General features: G+C 40.8%; 1 protein-coding gene across 2 annotated transcripts in view; it reads left to right on the top strand.

Moving 5' to 3' along the window:
- Positions 1-9,048, top strand: part of LOC124629009 (junctional adhesion molecule-like) — a 34,111-nt gene extending 25,063 nt beyond the window's left edge. For both annotated transcript variants that reach the window (XM_053687045.1, XM_047160757.2), the window contains exons 3-7: positions 4,397-4,708; positions 4,818-4,958; positions 5,039-5,110; positions 5,267-5,334; positions 8,113-9,048. In XM_053687045.1, coding sequence (XP_053543020.1) covers positions 4,397-4,708; positions 4,818-4,958; positions 5,039-5,110; positions 5,267-5,334; positions 8,113-8,157 — 638 coding nt within the window. In that variant the 3' untranslated portion in view covers positions 8,158-9,048. The remainder of the gene's footprint in view (positions 1-4,396; positions 4,709-4,817; positions 4,959-5,038; positions 5,111-5,266; positions 5,335-8,112) is intronic.
- The last annotated feature ends 8,938 nt before the right edge of the window (positions 9,049-17,986 follow it).

Raw genomic sequence — 17,986 nt, 5'->3', positions numbered from 1 at the left:
CTGCTCTTTTGATGGAAGGCTATTCAATCTGAGATTTCGAACCAAAACCAAGGTCCAAGTGAAGATCAGTCGTGATTTCCTATTTGCTGATGACTGCGCCCTCAACTCAGGAACGCAAGCAGGCATGCAACACTGCATGAATCTATTATTTGCATTGTGCATGAACTTTGGCCTCATGATCTCTAACAACAACAAAAAAAATTAGGTTCTGTATCAGTCCATGCCTGGCTGTGACTACACTGAGCCATCCATCACCGTCAATGGCCAGAAGCTCACCAACATTGACAGGTTTACATACCTCAGCAGCACCCTATCAAAGACAGCCAACATTGACGAGGAAGTGAACACTAGAATCGCTAGAGCCAGTGCAGCTTTTGGAAGGTTTCAATCTAATGTTTGGAATCAAAGGGGCATCAAGTCTGAGACCAAACCAAAAGTATATTTGGCGGTCGTCCTGCCCACCCTCCTCTATGCTTGTGAGACCTGGACTGTCTACAGTCACCATGTGAAAAAGTTGAACCACTTCCACCTGAATCTGTTGAAGATAAGATGGCATTACAAAGTTCCAAACACCGATGTCCTTCTACAGTCTAAGATGACTAGCATCCACAACATGCTTTTCAAAGCACAACTTAGATGGGCTGGCCATGTTCTGTGCATGTCAGACGAACGATTACCCAAGAAGATGTTTTATGGAGAACTACATCACGGAAAGCGATCTCTTGGGGGTCAAAAGAAGAGATTCAAAAATACCCTCAAGGCCTCTCTCAAGAACTGTAAGATAGATCCTGAAAATTGGTAGCGCATAGCCAGTGATTGCTCAGCGTGGCGAAGTCGAGTTCATGATGGTGCAACAGCCTGCGAACAAAAGAGATTGCATTATGCCGCAGAGAAATGTCTTCTTCGCAAGTCCAAGGATGGTATCTCCATCTTCACCAGCTTGGCAGTCTGATCTTCCATGTCTCCATTGCAACCATCAACTGTCACTTCAAATGGACTAATTACCCATCTCCGAACCCACTCCCACTTAAACTGATGACACTGTGTGGTTTTCATCGACTTTGATGGACGAACAAGAAGATATCAACTTAACATTAACATTGATAAACACAGTCTGTATATCAGCTGTATTTAGTTTCAGTATGTCAGCTGTTATGAAGGGTTTACGTAGGTGTCATGCAGCTCTATGAAGATGTCCCTTAAGTAATGCACAGTGTTGGGTAAGTTACACAAAAAAAGTAATCCACTACAGATTACTAATTACTACTTTAAAATTGTAATATGTTTACATGACTGATTACTGCATGTAAAAATTAATTATTTAATTATTTTACATGTTACTTTCAAAACCTATCAAACCTGCAAAAATACACAAAGTGAAACTCATAGTTTTATCAGAAATTTTAATGCGCAATGTATGACACGATCTGAAAAAGTTCGGATTTATCATAAAACTTGCCTCGGGTGTTGTCACTGTTTGTAGTACTACCAGACCGATAAAATATAAAACTTTTCTAACTAGGCTAGTTTGGTGTGGCTAGCCATGGGGAGGCAGAGCTAAGCTACCGTTGTGTGAGCTTAGCTGCTACAGAGCCATGCAATGTACATTATCTTTCCTTATGCTCTGCTCATATCATGTTCACGTAAACTGGAACTCATATAGACATTTACACACCTTGTTTTCTTGCTCTGCATCAGATGATGTTACTGTTTAAGTTTTAACCCATTTACTGGTTGATAATATATCAAATTTTCCTCACAATGACTGTCAGCTAGTGTTTGGCAGAAGTGAGGGCCGTCAGCCAATAAGACATTAGTGTTTCCACATATTTTTCTGTAAACCCTGTCTGATTGGTCTCGCTGAAGATACAAAATTACAGGCGGTCTTCTTTTACTGATGTTCAGTTGCGTAGTAACAAACCGCTCCAAGTGGAGAATTATTCAGGGCTAAAGAAAAAATCTTCAGGGCAAACCGTGATTTATTTTTAAATGCATTTTAGATTCAAATTCGGAGTTCGATGGAGTAGGACCCGAAGTTGGAGGCTCCTGCTGATTTAGATTAAAATTGTAATTAATTTGCTCTTTTTGGTCATACAATAGATTTGGACTTATTCTACTCCGTTTCCTTGTTTGTACTTTTAACTTTGTGGTACGTTAAAATGTCTGGAAAGAACATGGAAACCCGTGGTAGCATTCAGACACGACCGAGGCCTAGTGTGTCCCCTTCTTCCCCTGAATCCGCGTCGCCAAGCGGTCACTTTGACTTCGCTGCACTCAGGCTTGAGCTGTTGGCTTTACTGAGGAAGGACATTGCCGATATTTTTGAAAAGGAGCTCCAGAAAACTTTCAGGGTTGCGCTGTCTGCTGTTCAGCTTGACCTGCAGGCTGTGAAAACACAGCTGGCTAGTGATAAAGTTGCTACCGAGGCTACCATGTCAACACTGAAAGGTACTGTTGTGGAAATGGAGCATGCTCTCTCCGGTTGCACCGATGATATAGTTCACATGAAGAATACTATCGAGTCTCTCACTACGACCGTGACTCAATTACAGAATAAATATGAGTATTTGGAGTTGAGGTCACGGCGCAATAACGTTAGGATAGTCGGTCTTCCAGAGGGCGCTGACACATGTACAACTGTTGCTGTAGCGGCCTTGTTAAAAGAGGCGTTTGGTCTGGAGAAGGAGCCGGTTTTGGACCGGTCCCACCGGACCCTTCAGCCGAAGCTTAAGCCACAAGCTATTGTGTGCAGATTCCACTATCACAGTGACTATGTTGACATTTTACGCCGTGCGAGAGAGCGGATTAAAGTGAGGGATTTGACCATCTCCATTTTCCCTGACTACACAGCCAAGATAGCCCGGGCCTGAGCTGCATTTAACGAGGTTCGGCATCAACTTCGTGATATTGAGGGCGCTCGCTATGGAATACTTCACCCAGCTCGGCTTCGCATTACGTATAACGGTGTTCAGAAGTACTTTATTTCAGCGGAGGAAACAGGAGACTCTGTTAAACTTTTGATATAGGGGTGAACTGCATCACCTACACAGCGGTGTTTCTTTCGCTCTTCTTTTTTTCTTTTTTTTTTGCACTCAACCTTCCAGCTCTACAGTATTCGGATTTTTATTGAAGATATTGTCATTGCATTACTTCACCTAGATTTTGTGGACTCACTCCTCTTAAATCTACTTCAGTATTAATGTGGTTCTCTGTTTTGAGGCTCTGACTGGGTTAGAGTTTATGTTTATTTAATTGTCTTAGTGTTTTTCTCCTCGGCTTTACATGCTCACTGTTATATTATTTGTTACAAGTCTTTAAAAGTTAAGGGTGTTATTGTGCGCAGACTGTTTATCAGACTTGAAGTCAGTAGGGGCTTTTTCTCTTACTGGAACTTTTTGTCTTGGTAATTTTGTTGGTTAGTCCGAGTTGTTTTCACATTGTGGACAACTTCTGGTTATTGTGGGAAACACTGCTGTCTCATTTTTTTTATGGAAACTTTGGGTGTGTGTGTGTGTGTTTGGGGGATTGTGAGAGTAAACAAAACATGCCAATGCTTTGAAAAATGAGAACTGGAACAGAGTAATGTTAGTCAATTGTGAATCTGTTTTTAGAAGATTTAAACCTAAAATGGTGAACAAATTATATAGAATTCAGGCAATTTTATTGAGGTTAGTGTGGCAAGTAATAATCTGGAAAGACCTTTGTAATATCGCAGTCTAAAACTGGATTTAAAGAGAAGTTAATCAGTAAATGAACCACATGTAAATGAATCACACGAATATGAATCACATGTAAATGTATCATATGAAAATGAATAAATAAATTAAAATGTAGAATGAAAAAAATGCATTTTAATTAATATTGTTTTCTTAACAGTAAATTTATAACGCACATAACATAATTTTATTGACATCAGTGACTGTAATCAAATTACATAAATTTAAAATGTAATGCATTACATTACTACATCATCAGAAAAAGTAATGTGTTACAAAGTAAACAACTCTGGTAATGTGTTACCTTTATTTATAAGCTAAGGTACATGCCATAAACATTTATGATAATAACTATTTTATTCTTTTTTGCAAGGTGTATATCTTAATTGGGATTATCATTTCCAATTGTAAGAGCATCAATAGCAGAAATAAAATAATTAAAACTGATATTAAAGATTATTTAAGATTTAGCAGTTATTAAAATAAAAAATAAGCCAGTATAGGTTCAGTGTTCGGTATCAGAGTCCTGATATTGGATTCATGTAGAAAATTTAAACAGGTGATTGGCACATCCTTTAAAAATCTCTTCTGGTCTGCAGCAGAAAATGTTGTGATTTACAAGAAGGGAATATTAATAATTGCAGTACTTCTAGTATTAACTGTGAATGTTATGTTTACAGGCTGTGAGCTGGTGAAGAAGACAGGGGTAGAGCGTGTGACTGGGTTCACAGAAGAGTCTGTAGTTCTGCCCTGCGTCTGCACTGACCTACAGGACAAACCAAAGTCTGTAAAATGGCAGTTTAATGGAATCAGAGATGTTCAGGAAATTTACCCTGAACAGACTGGACATCACAGAAACAGAGTCAAACTGGTCAGTAACAACGCTCCAGGAAACCTCTCTCTACTCATATCAGACCTGACTGAAGAGGACCAGGGAGTCTACAGATGTTCTGTACAGGCAGATAGAAGAGATTTCAGATTATCTGTTAAAGGTACATGTTTTCATTAATGACTGTGAGCATGCTTTACTCCAGTGTCATGTGCCACATTACTAACAGTGATAAAAACAGTCATTAGTTTTAATAAGTTTTGTCTTTTCAGTAGGAAGAAGAGAAACTTCAAAAAAAGGCACAACACCTTCATCAGAACCGCCTCAGTGTAAAACAACAAACTCTCCACCTGCATCATCCTCAACAACACTGGAACAAGATAAACAGCAAACACACAGGAACCTCCCTCTAGGTGTCAAAACTTTTCATCAGCAATGAAAATACACATCTGTATTATTATATTTATTAATATTTTGGTATGTTTCATTACAGTTTTCAGCATTCTGGCGTTTTTATTGTTGGTGATACCCGGTGTAGTGGCATTTATTTTTTGGAGACGTAAAGGTACAACACACACACACTCACACACACAACAAATTCTGAGATTGATTAGCTGAAACCTGTAGAAGCAGCAGCACTTCTGTAAGTGTCTCTGGATAAGGAAAATGAAATTGTGTAGTTTCCACTAGAGGTGTGATTTCTGAGGTCTTTTCTCTTTAGGAGGAAGATGTGGAGAGAACGTGATTACTGAAGGACGTCCGGACTGTAAGAGAAAGCATAAGGATCAGGTTAGTGTACGTGCAGGCCTGAGCTCAGCTGCATTATTATTATTATTATTATTATTATTATTATTATTATTATTATTATTATTATTATTATGTGGCATCTTTATGTCTTTGAGACAGAAGATAAATGATTGGAAAGGGACTATCATTTTATTATTATTATTATTAGTAATAGTAGTAGTAGTAGTAGTAGTAGTAGTAAATTCTGATAAAATCTACTGTATTCTTTATTTAATCTCCATTTCATTCTGCATGGCTTCTACAGTAACAGTTATAGCAGATTTGTTTCTACCTTTAGAGATTTAGTTGTATTTGTGATAAACTGCAGGTAATACACATGAACCACACATGCTTTCAATGAACAGTGAGTTATAGGAAAATATCTTCTGCTGCTTCTATCAGTGTTAGCTCAATGGTAGTGTCATTGGACCTCTCCTTGGAAGGTTGTGAGTTTAAATCCCAGTGCTGCTGCTGTTGCTGCTGAACCCATGAGTCCCTTAACCCTCAACCCTTAACCCTTAACCCTCAACCCTCAACTGCTCAGATGTACACTACAGATCAAAAGTTTTAGAACACCCCTTTTTTCTACCATTTTTATTGAAATTTAAGAAGTTCAAGTCCAGTGAATAACCTGAAATGGTACAAAGGTAAGTGGTAAACTGACAGAGGTTAAAAAAAAGTTAGATTACCAAAAACTGAAAAATAATGTACATTTCAGAGTTATAAAAATAAGGCATTTTTCAGGGAATAATTAATGGATTAACAACTTACATTACTTGTGTTTCTTTGTTTTTCCTCTACCTGGTTTCCAGTGTTTTCTCTCCCACTTGTTTCTGTTTGTGTGTGTGTGCGTGTGTCTCCCTGGGCGTGGCGCTCCATCGCCCATGCTTCATTAGACTCACCTGCTTCTACTCACCTCATCAGCAGCATATATAAATCCCGGTTCTTCTGTCACCAGAACATTCGCCAGAACATTCCACGCTTCCAGCTGCTCACTCCCGGCTCACTTCCTGCTATGCCCAGTCCTGCTTCACCTTCCCCATGGCTCTCCCGCTCTGCACTCAGCTCTCACGCTGCTGACCCAAGTTCAAACCCTGGCCTTGACACCACTGTGCCCCCACACTCCCTTACTAACTGTGGTGCATTGGCTATGCCCTCAACTCTCATGCTTAGGACCTGAATTTGAATCTTTACCCTGACTACACATTATCACAATTCTTTCCCCACATGCCCCAGCTTACTTCAATAAATACTGTTTACCTTCAGTCCTCATGTGTGTGTGTTCTGCATGTGGATCCTCTCATCTCTGTGTTCACCATAACACTTATAGCTGTTCTGCAGCAATGAAAGTAAATTAAGCCTTGAAAGTTGATGCTAACATTTTCTATAGGTGTCCCAACTTTTGCTGATTACTTACAAACTCTCTGTCTGTATAAAAGCAGTGTTGCAACAAACTGTTACTACACCATCTTAAGCATTATTTGGACAGTATTGTACTGCAGGAAGTAGTATATTTCTCTCATAATGGTGAGGAAAAAGGCAATTAACAAAGGAAGACAGACAGACTATTATAACCCTTAAAAGTGTAGATATTTCCTATACCATCAAAAGGTACTTGGAAACTGGAGGAAACTCTGACAGGAAGAGGTCTGGCAGACCCAAAGCCTCAACAGAATCAGAAGACCAGTTTCTGCGAGTCAACAGCTTGCGTGATAGGTAGTTGCCAGGACAACAGCTTCAAGCACAGCTTAACACTGGTACAAGTAAGCAAGACTCAGTTTCAACTGTGAAGAGAAGAATTTGAGCTACAGATTTGACAGGTCGAGAGGCAGTAAGAAAGCTATTGCTAAGATGGCAAAATAAGAAAAAAAGGATTACCTGGGCCATGAAGCACCGTCAGTGGACTACTGAAGACTGGAAGAAGGTCTTATGGACCGATTAATCAAAATTTGACATCACGCAGGGTTTTTGTATACTGTCGAGTAGGTGAAAGGAAGGTTCCTCTGTGTGTGACACCAACTGTTAAACATGGGGGAGAAAACGTGATGGTCTGGGGCTCTTTTGCTGGATCCAGAATCAGCCACTTGCACAGAGTGAGTGGCACCCTGAACCAAAACTGCTACTACAGCATTTTGCAGTGCCATGCAATACCTTCTGGTATACACCTAGTTGGTCAGGGGTTCATCCTACAGTAAGATAATGACCCAAAACATACCTCCGGGCTATGTCAGAACTACCATAGAAGAAAAGAAGAAGACGGTAGGCTTCAAATCATGGAATGGGCAGCACAGTCTCCAGACTTTAACCCCATTGAGCTGGTTTGGGATGAACTGGACAGAAGGGTGAATGCGAAGAAACCTACAAGTTCAACAGATTTGTAGGAACTTTCTAAACAATATTTGATTTCCATTGTAGAAAGGATGCCACGAGTATGTTTGGTTGTAATATCTGTAAAAGATTTTGAATTTTTTTTTAATAATTTTTGTTAAACAAAATGATTCCATGATTTCTTTCTTTTTTTTATCTCCAATTGTTTATTTCTTCTATGCTTTAATTTAAGAATACATTGAGACATTAATATTTCAATAAAAACTGGAAAAATGGAAAAGTGTTCTAAAACTTTTGACCAGTAGCGTATAAATATCTAAACATAAAAAGATATATAAAAAATGTGTTTCTGGCATCAACAGTAAAAGTACTAGAAATTGGTGTGTGTGTGTGTGTGTGTGTGTGTGTGTGTGTGTGTGATATGTATAATTTTCATGTTCTGTCTTTCCACAGACTGAACCTGATGTTGCTTACAGTACTCTACTGTTACCCACATGAACACAGCCGGAGCAGCACGGGTCCAGATCAACGCTGGAGACATAACTGAATATGCCAGCATTATAACAATCTAATCTACAGTAAATAGCTAGAATAATACTGAATACATACAGTATATTAAATACACACCATGGAAAGTACAGAATTCACAATACTGGCTTTGTTTATTTTACTGTGACTTTTTTTTTTACCATAAATAGCAGATTTAATCATATTCGTGTGCTGATGGATAATCCTGCTAATTGTATTTTAAATGTTTGTGTCATTTTATGTCATTTGTGTACTATACTTATATCATGCTTAAAAAATATAATGTTCTAGAAAAGTTTTGTCATCACCCTGTTTTTGCGTAAGATGACTGCTGTAGAAGTTCTTGTTTGTGATTGTCGTGGGAAAGTCTCTCTGGACTGAATGTGTGTTTCTAAACTAGTTGTTGGGAAATTGTTGTGAAAACGTCCTTGTAGCAGGTTAAAGGGTGCATGATAGTGTGTTTGTTGAGTGTGGAGTATCACACAGTATTCTCTGTGCATGGCACAACTTTCGTTAACTAATGCTGTGAGAAAGAGGAAGTAGCCATTTTCCCATCAGTCCCCACTGCCCTGGCCACAGTCTTGTGGTCTCTCTGACATGCTGAGTGTCTCAAAGTGGCTCTGAAGTACCATGAGAACGCTAGTTATGCATGCAACTGTGGTTTTATAAACTGCTAATACTTGTCAGAGGTGTATGTATGACCTTGCAACAAAGTCATAAAATGACATGATTGTAATTTAGCATCCTGCAGAATCTCATAAAGAGAGGCCTTAAAGGACTCTTGCACATGTGAGGGGGGGGACTGCTGTTACACCTGCTGTCAGTCTTTAATAATGTTTGCCACTTGTCAGAGTGGCTGTGAACCAGCCTCATGCTGATGAATTGTGCAGCTTGTTCCACTGTGAGTCCAAGTGCTGAAAATAGTCATCGTGCATGAACCGCTGGCATGAACCACTGGAAAACCACCAGTGTTGATTTAACACCCACAGAGTTCAATTGGACTCATCCACTGGACTCATATAAACACTCTGGGTGTTAATTTAACACTAAGGATTTTACTGTGACCAATCCTGTGGTTGCACGGCACAGATGACATCTAACACCCTTAGTATTCAGTGTTTTAGCACGGAGGGCCTTTTAGGAACCGGTTCAGCCCTCTCTAATGTAGAATTGTATAGAAATCATTTGAACAATGTAGCACAAGGAGTAGAAGCCTTTGTTTTGTCCCTTTGTGATAGAAAGTCAGAAATGTTGAGTAGGTACTTTCCACATGTCACTTTGCCTGGATCATAGCATCCTCTTTTCCACAAAGACAAGAAGAGAAGGAAACATATAGACTATGGCTTTTATACAGCATGGTGCAGCTATAGAGTTAATTAATTAATTTATTAATTCATCTTCAGTAACTGTTTTATCCTGGTCAGTGTTGTCATGGATTCGGACTCTATCCCAGCAACACTGGGCACATGGTGGGAGAATTCAGATGGGATGCCAGTCTATCTCAGGGCACCATTCACACACATTCACACCTGGGGGCAATCTAACAGAGTAAACCTGCATGTTTTTGGACAGTGGGAGGAAACCGCACACACAAACACAAGGAGGACATGCAAACCTCTGCAGAGACATTAACATGATTTCGTTTTCACCTTTTAAGGATTCTTCTTGGTTTTGCTTGTGCACACACTTCTTAAATAATATAATAGTCTTAATATTCCAATAATATGAAAATACTTTAGAAAATTTACTTAACGTCTGCACAATCATTAACATGGTTTCATTTTCACCTTTTAAGGATTTGTAAGGATCTTGTTGACTGCACAATCATGTCTACACACTTTTATTTTCTGTTCATGTCATATTCTAAGTCTTCCAGGCATCTCACCAGGTCTAAACATTTAAGGTATAGATGTTTTTAGGTTTTCTTTACATTACGTTTCTCACTCTTCTTGGTTTTGCTTGTGCACACACTTCTTAAATAATATAATATTCTTAATATTCCCATAATTTGAAAATACATTAGACATTTTACTTGCAACATTCATAAAATTCCTGTAGCTTGTTTGTAGCTTATACACGTTCATACTGTTTGCAGTATGTGCCGATGGCACACAAAAAAAAACTTAAAAATAAATTTACAGTGGAGCATGATATTTGAAAGTTTTATTGTAGCACAAACACATCGCTAATATTTTCGCAGAATTTTATCAGAATCATAACGGATTAAAATTATGAAACCAACAACCTCGAATTTCTCGCTGCAATAATTACTGCACACCACCAGTTTTCAATGCTCTTAAGCTTCAGCTCAATCAGGAAGAAGCCTCAAGAAGCTTTTTTAGCAGGTTTTTGTGTAAGCCATCGGAAATTCAAATGCAAACGGATTTACATTTACATTTACATTGACATTTATTCATTTAGCAGATGCTTTTATCCAAAGCGACTTACAAATGAGAAAATACAAGCAAAGCGGTATTTCAAGCAGAGAACAATACAAGTAGTATTTACACCGATCATCCTGTTCAAAAGTTGGATAAAAAGATGGATCTGAACATCATATAGTCACTGTTGGAAAGGGCTCAAATATACAGAATATGCTGGAAAAGTAAAGAATGTGCGAGACCTGGAGGATTTTTCTGAAGAACAGTGGGCAGTTTAACTGCTCAGGACAACCAAGGGACTCATGAACAATTATCACAAAACATAAAAACAGTCAGTGATCATCCAGTTAATGACATACAGTATTAAGAATCAAGAGTGTGTAAACTTTTGAACCGGGTAATTTTTTATAAATTCAGCTATTATCTTGTGGACTATATGTTAACATCTGTTATGTGAAGCTAGTTATTCAGGACAGGATTCAATTTTATGATTTTATTTTATGATCTCTCTTATTTTGTTAAAAGTATAAAGATTTTGCAGATTCAGCAAGGGGTATGCAAACTTCTGACTGTATGTTCTCTAGATGTCTTTTCTTTACAAAATGTAAATATATTTGTTTGACTTGATTTTGTTATTTGTTAATAATTATTCATATTATATTCATATTGTGTGACTTCATATTGCTCATATTGATTTTTTAAATTGTTTATAAAAAGTCCTTGATGTATTTAAGTGGTTGAATTTATTTGTGTGTGTGTGTGTGTGTGTGTGTGTGTGTGTGTGTGTGTGTGTGTGTGTGTGTGTGTGGGTGTGAGAGAGAGAGAGATACTTTTTTTGTCTTTAAATATACTGTAAATATATTTACTTGTTATTTTGTTGTTTTTAAAAGTGTGTTGTTAATAAATGTTCATATTGTGGTGTGTTTGTTAATGTTTAATAAAAGCCCATAATATTATTAAATGGTTGAATTTGTGTTTCCCTGCTAAAATGAAGTACATTGTGCGGTTTCTGGACCACATCTGGCCTGGGGACCAAGCCGAATCTGTGAGATCTGTCTTACAGTGTCTGGGCCAGACCTGGCCCACATAAAACAATATAACTCACTTTTCAGTGTCTGGGCCGGAAGAAATTGTATGTGTCAGTTTTCGGTTTGTGGGGCTAGTTTTGGCCTGGGTACCCAGGCGTATTCTGGGCCAGAACTAAAGCAAGTATGTGGCCCACAAGTGGGCCAGCCAAATTTTGCTATGTGAGACAGGTCAGGTGTTTAGTTGGGAGGAGTGTCGAGCTCTTCCTTGAAAGATTTGGTGAACCTTTTACCTCAAAATTAGAAATTCTCCAGAAACTTAACTGAAGAACCAAGTGCGAAACAACAGATGTCAACTTGAATCTATTGCAGTGTCTGGAACCTATAAAATATGGCTCTTTCAGTGATTGCCAATGGCTCGATGGCATTAATAAATAAATAAAAGCAATTACAAATCAAGAAAGCTAGGGTGTCGATTCAATTAAAACTTCACATACTTTAAAATATTACACCATTCATAATGATTGCCGTTTATCATGTAGACACCAAGCAATCGTGATGTGGCACAACAAGCTCAAATTTCAATGGACGGTGTGGAGCAGAGGTAATTTCCTGGTCTATTTCATAAATCTGTTGAAAACTACAAAGCCAGTCTGTTTTCTGTTTTTTTCACAAAGGTGAAATGGCTAAAAGGGAAAAAAAAAGACAGTATCGTTTTTCCGGTCCGAACAGACAGACGGATTTACATTTGTGGAAGTCATTAATGGTAAGTACTGTTCAATTTCCTTTTGCTTATGTACGGCTTCCTGAATTGAGTTACCATTTGATGAAATGATCATGGTTGGTTAAATGAAGTCCAAGTGCCACCTGCAGGCCTATTAGGTGAAGTACAGGCTGTTGGGTCAAGAGCATGCAAACAGCCATATGGCTTTTTATTACATTATCACTTTTCATAATGAAAAATTATGTAATCGTAATTACAATAATAATAAAGGTAATAACTATAATAAGAAGAAGCATATAAAAACTTAACTGTTAACTTTTCTCTGGCTTTTATTTTATTTATTTTTTTTGCCTTTTATGGCTCTGCCAGCTGAAAAGGTTACCGACCTCTGATCTATTGCATGCAGAAGATCACAAGACTGGGAATTGCATTGAATGTACTTACTGGGAGTGTACTGGTAGGACTGAACTGAGTGAGAACTGAGATATATATTTCAGAATGGTAAAATGCCATTGCTCTGAAATGTAATTATTGGTTTTACATTGGTTAATTTACCAGGTCTCTCAAACGTGTGTGTTCCCAAATTACACCAGGCGTCCACTCTACACACTCTACCTTATTTGGCGCAGTGACCACTTTAAAATATGATGCCTTTTCACTGCCCCATGGTGTTTGTCTATTTTTCTTCATTAAAATTAGTTTAATTGAGCTGTACATCTCACATAAAAAAGTATGTTATCCATATGAGCAAAATGAGCTGCAACTTCTCCTTGGTTGTCATATCCTTACGATTAAGCATTCCGTAACCTACACCTTTCTTCAGATCACATCCGAGTCTCAGAGCTCTGATTCATAATAACTTTCAGAAGCCTGAAGAATCTGAACTTATTTAGTTCACCTGGTCGATGGGAACATCTATATACACCACAGATTGGCATGTTTACTGTTTAAACTCTACACAAGCTGGCGCTGTTTGCACAGAGGAGTGTAGGGAATCAAAATGGCCGACAGCAAAGTTCACAGGTCACGTGACAACAACCCAAATTTCTCTTAGTACTGAAACAGGTTATTAATCATATTTCTGAGCTGTACATACACATTTATTAAGCGGTTATTAGATTCTGTAAAAAGTTTAACCAAAACATTATTACCGTATTACAAATTATTATATTTCCAGACATAAAACCCAATAAATACAGTGTTGTAGAAGATTTGGATCTCAGATATATGTAGCCTCAGTCTTACCGTTAATTCCAGTTTAATGTAAAATACAAGCTGATGTATTATGTTATGTGGAAATGATTAAAAGTGTTTTATGATTAAACTATGTAAAGAACCTCATCCTTGACAGTCCAGGGAAACAGAATTACATGAGGAGAAAAAGGGGACCAAGAAAAAGGAGGAGGGGGGCAAGCCAGCAACATGGGGGAACATGGACTGGAAAATCTTCTGGTTAGGGCGCCGCTGAGAAAGCTATTCCTGACATTATACACCTCCAGCAAGACCTGAGAGATTTAAAGCTCGACACATCAGACATAAAGAAAACTGAAAAGCTGATATTGAAAAATGATCGATTAATGAAAAAATGTGATAATATACTGAGTGTCTTAAATCAAATGGCAGCTGAAGCTGAAATGTTAAAAGAACGTGCTAAAAACAAGAGAACTGAATGGATTAGGAAATTAAATCAGAGATATGGGAAAATAGCACAAGACCCGAGACTCTCTGATCTTACTAGACAAATAGATGAAATGGAAAAATTGATAGAACGCTTAAATCCCTACGGGGAGCTCTCAGCTCCGGAGCCCCGACCCAAGGTCAACCTGGCGACCTCAGAGCTCCGGCCAGAGACCTGCAGGGAGGTCTCAGCTCCGGAGCCCCTGCCCAAGGTGTACCTCGCGATCTTGGAGCTCCTGCCTGAGTTCAACCTGTCAACCTCAGAGCTCCCGCTGTCCTGTCCTGCTGTCCTGTCCCGCCAAGGAAGCTGTCCCGCTGTCCTGTCCCGCCGAGCAGCTACCAAGTGCATCTCGTTTGCAGCAGGTCATAGCAGCAAAATGGTGCTCTACTAAGTACTAAAGATGCTCGCCATGAAGGGGTTGAATAATTTTGAGACTGGAGAAGTCATTACAAGTTACATTTTCAGTTGAATTTGGGGAAACCACTTGAAGCATTCTGTGTGTTGAACTATTTCAATTGCTTTTTGTTTGATTTGCTCACTGCAAACAGCTGAAAGTCTGTACATTTTGACAATAGATCTGATTTGCAATGTGTGTTGAATAATTTTGATTTCAACTATAATGACTTTGATAATGCTGGGTTGTGATTTCCACCACTGTAACTAAAATAAAAACATCACAGACCCCTTGGTTATGCTTCACAGACAGTTCCCTGAACCCCACATTGAGAATCACTGCACTAGCTAGCTTTAGAAAACACGTCAGCTACCCAGCGGAGAGGGTGAAGGTGAACTTGTGCATTCTCTGACACGTGAAGCTTCTGCATCTTTCTGAACTGCTGCTTATGTGACTTCACAGAGCAGTCGAACACACTTGGAGGAGTGCGCTAATTCTTCCACATAAAGTACATGAGCTCACCGACCCTCAGGATTGATTAGTATCACTCTGATTGACAGAGTAGAGAGTAAAGCAGTAACTCTGCCCCCTCCCACCCAGAGAGCAGGGAAATTATGTCTGATTGGTGGATCATCAGGATTCTAACTCACGATATCCTATTATAGAGCGAGCTGACTTTGTCTTAATATTTAAAAACTACATGAAGAAATGCAGTTTTTGCAGTAAGTGTTATGTCACAGTGCATGTTGGCATTCATGGTTCCCTCAATGAATAGACGTATGAGTGCTGCCAGCATTGCTGCACAGGTTGAAGGGGTGGGGGGGTCAGCCTGTCAGTGCTCAGACCATACGCCACACACTGCATCAAATTGGTCTGCATGGCTGTCATCCCAGAAGGAAGCCTCTTCTAAAGATGATGCACAAGAAATTCCACAAACAGTTTGCTGAAGACAAGCAGACTAAGGATATGGTTTATAAGACCAAGATAAACTTATTTGGTTCAGATAGTGTCAAGCGTGTTTGGTGGCAACCAGGTGAGGAGTACAAAGACAAGTGTGTCTTGCCTACAGTCAAGCATGGTGGTGGGAGTGTCATGGTCTGGGGCTGCATGAGTGCTGCCGGCACTGGGGAGCTACAGTGCATTGAGGGAACCATGAATGCCAACATGCACTGTGACATACTGAAGCAGAGCATGATCAGTATGCAGTATTCCAGCATGATAACGACCCCAAACACACCTCCAAGACGACCACTGCCTTGCTAAAGAAGCTGAGGGTGAAGGTGATGGACTGGCCAAGCATGTCTCCAGACCTAAACCCTATTGAGCATCTGTGCGGCATCCTCAAATGGAAGGTGGAGGAGCACAAGGTCTCTAACATCCACCAGCTCCGTGATGTCGTCATGGAGGAGTGGAAGAGGACTCCAGTGGCAACCTGTGAAGCTCTGGTGAACTCCATGCCCAAGAGGGTTAAGGCAGTGCTGGAAAATAATGGTGGCCACACAAAATATTGACACTTTGGGCCCAATTTGGACATTTTCACTTAGGGGTGTACTCACTTTTGTTGCCAGCGGTTTAGACATTAATGGCTGTGTGCTGAGTTATTATGAGGGGACAGCAAATTTACACTGTTATACAAGCTGTACACTCGCTACTTTACACTGTAGCAAAGTGTAATTTTTTTCACATGTTTTTTCATGTGTTGTCACATGAAAAGATTTACAAAAATGTGAGGGGTGTCTCACTTTTGTGGGATACTGTATATATATATATATATATATATATATATATATATATATATAAGTCTGTAGCGGTGGGGCAGAGCTGTGAACGGTGAATGGTGAAAATCCAACCATCCAGTGGACGAGGGGAGAGTATAAAAGGCTGCTCTTCCGCTCGATCGAGGAGGAGCATCTCACATGATATAAGATTTGGATCCGAGCGAAGCCTCCTTTCCCTGACTACGCTCACGGCGTTGCCTGACGGCCCAGAAAGCACCAGAAAGCACCGGCACGACTCCGGCAAATCCTGCAAACCACGCCCACATGCAAGCACATGTGAGCACGCACATACACCCATGCATGCACATACACACACCCCTGAACACAACAAAAATAATGGCCTCCTGTGTGTCTGTGCTCCACCCACCGTGGGCTAATTTCCTACACCGGTGGAGGATGCGGGAATGAGCACAGATCCACCCATATAAAAAAAATAAAATAATAAATAAATATAAATAAATAATAATAATTTTAATAATAATTATAATAAATTTCCCCTCTTTTCATCCAGAGATGGAGTCCCTGCTGCAACAACTGAAGAAGGCCAGCCTCCAGCAGCAGACCATAACAGGAGCTCACTGAGAGCCTACAGGTCGCAACCCGGGAGCTGCTGGCCCCAAAAGCCATGACCTCTGTAACGGCCCCTCCTCACCCTGATCCCTGCCGAGAAGCCCAGGACCTGCTTCCCCACTTGTCCTACCTGTATATATATATCGAGGCCTACCTGGAAGCCTTCGAACTGGTCGCGCAGCAGGAGAGCTGAGGTATCGAAGAGTGGCCACACATCCTCGGCCCACTGCTTTCTGGAGAGGCACGCGCAGCATAATATGCCCTTGCTTCGGAGGATGCAGGGAACTACTCAGAGGTAAAGAGAGAGATCCTGGCCTGGTGTGTGTGGAACCCCCTCCAGGCAGCGGCGGAGTTCCACCGGTGGCACTACAGGCCGGGAGCCAAGCCAAGTGGACAGATGGACACCCTCCTGCACCTCACCAAGAGGTGACTCCAGCCCGACATGCACTCTGCCACCGAGGTTGTAGAGAGGGTGGCCGTGGACCGGTTCCTGAGGACCTTGCCACCCACAGAACGCCTGGCCGTGGGACACACCCTGACCACCCTGGCGCTCGGCGAAGAAGGACAGCACCACCAAGGCTGCCCTGACTATGGGACGCCCAAGGATGAGCCCAGCCCAACCGAACCAGACCAGGGGACACCGGAGTAAACCTAGAAAACCCTGCCAGCAGGGCGTATCCTCCAGACGCCGGATCTGCCAAAACCACCCCAGTGAGCGAGGGAAGCACGAGTGCGACAGGCCTACCTGGCCCGAGGTGAGGTGGACGCCGGGACAGAAGGTAAGCTGCACACACACTTTAATCCGCTCTCGTCTGTGTTCCAGCAGGTAATCTGGCAGTGGAACTTTGGCCGAGAGCAGAAAGAGGAGTAGAGTAGAAAGAAGTATTGCTGGGCCCAGGTGGGCCAAATCGAGGGGATCAACCAGAGCCCGAACCAGAGACTCCCCTCCTCTTACTTTCTGGTCAAAGGAGGCTTATTGTACCACTGGACCAACCGCTGAGGGGAGGCCAAAGCCAGAACGCAGGCCCTGATGCACCTGGCCCATGCCCATCTGCTGGGGGCCACCTGGGGGCAAGAAACACCCTGGAGAAGCTGAAGGATCGTTTTGTCTGGCCAGGCATGGACGGAGAGGTCCGGCGCTTCTTCCAACAATGCCCCCAGTGCCAACTCACGCTTCAAGGAAGCCTCCGCTGGCACCACTCATCCCGCTTCCCATCATAGGCATCCCTTTCGAGAGGATCAGCATGGA

The sequence above is a fragment of the Ictalurus punctatus genome, chromosome 2, assembly GCF_001660625.3.
Source record: "Ictalurus punctatus breed USDA103 chromosome 2, Coco_2.0, whole genome shotgun sequence".
Classification (NCBI taxonomy): Eukaryota; Metazoa; Chordata; class Actinopteri; order Siluriformes; family Ictaluridae; genus Ictalurus; species Ictalurus punctatus.
The sequence above is the reverse complement of the archived record's forward strand: the minus strand, read 5'-3'. Positions and strand labels throughout refer to the sequence as shown.